This window comes from Myotis davidii, unplaced genomic scaffold (assembly GCF_000327345.1).
Source record: "Myotis davidii unplaced genomic scaffold, ASM32734v1 scaffold3211, whole genome shotgun sequence".
Lineage (NCBI taxonomy): Eukaryota > Metazoa > Chordata > Mammalia > Chiroptera > Vespertilionidae > Myotis > Myotis davidii.
In genome coordinates this window covers 226,839-227,594 of record NW_006282526.1, presented here as the reverse complement: position 1 = coordinate 227,594, position 756 = coordinate 226,839, and the positions used below count along the sequence as shown (strand labels likewise).

Sequence of the window (756 nt, the reverse complement as noted above, 5' to 3'; positions counted from 1 at the left end):
GGAGCCCAGCCCCAGGCCTCCTAGCAGGAGGCCACTCCTCCCCAGGTCTCAGGCCACGCTGTCCTCTGGGCACAGAGCACCGACCTGCGCTCGGGCCTCAGCTGGACATGGGGGTGGCTGAGAAGCCACGGGACAGGTGCCGTCTGCCCAGGCTTCCCTGGCACCGCTAGGCCTGCCGTGGGGATGAGGCTGGCCTGGCGCATCTCACCCGTGTCGCCTCTGGTTTGCAGTCCGTGTACGAACGCCAGGGCATCGCCGTGATGACGCCCACCGTCCCCGGGAGCCCGAAGGGCCCGTTCCTGGGCCTCCCTCGAGGTACGATGCGAAGGCAGAAGTCAATAGGTAAGAAGTGTGGCCGCACCCACAGGGGTGCCCGGGGCTCAGAGCCCCTGGGCAGTGTCCTGGCCACCCCTAGGCCCCCTGCCCCCTAAAGGGCGGCCCCCAGTCCCACCCACTGGACGCAAAGTCCAGGGGGCTTCTCCACCTTTGCAAGCCAGGCTACCTGTGCAGCCAGAGGCGGGCACAGGGCGGAGCCGCGCCCCTGCATTGCCTGCCACGGCCACGTTTCGTGGGGCGGGCCCAGTGGACACTGAGGGTGGCTGGTCGGGTCTGGACTTCTAATCGCACTGTCCTGTGTGTGTTGTAAACCACTTACTCTCTCGTTAACGTCACACGGATTCCCACTGACGGCTCCGGGCAGGGTGACCGTGACCCCCAGACAGTCCCCCGTGAGCCCGCCCAGCGCTGTCCTCACCC

At 67.6% G+C, this 756-nt stretch overlaps 1 protein-coding gene across 1 annotated transcript in view; it reads left to right on the top strand.

Moving 5' to 3' along the window:
* Positions 1–756, top strand: part of SHANK2 (SH3 and multiple ankyrin repeat domains 2) — a 95,082-nt gene that overhangs the window by 77,911 nt on the left and 16,415 nt on the right. Inside the window, 1 exon segment of the mRNA XM_006779619.2 lies at positions 171–342. Within this exon segment, the coding sequence (XP_006779682.2) occupies positions 171–342 (172 nt within the window).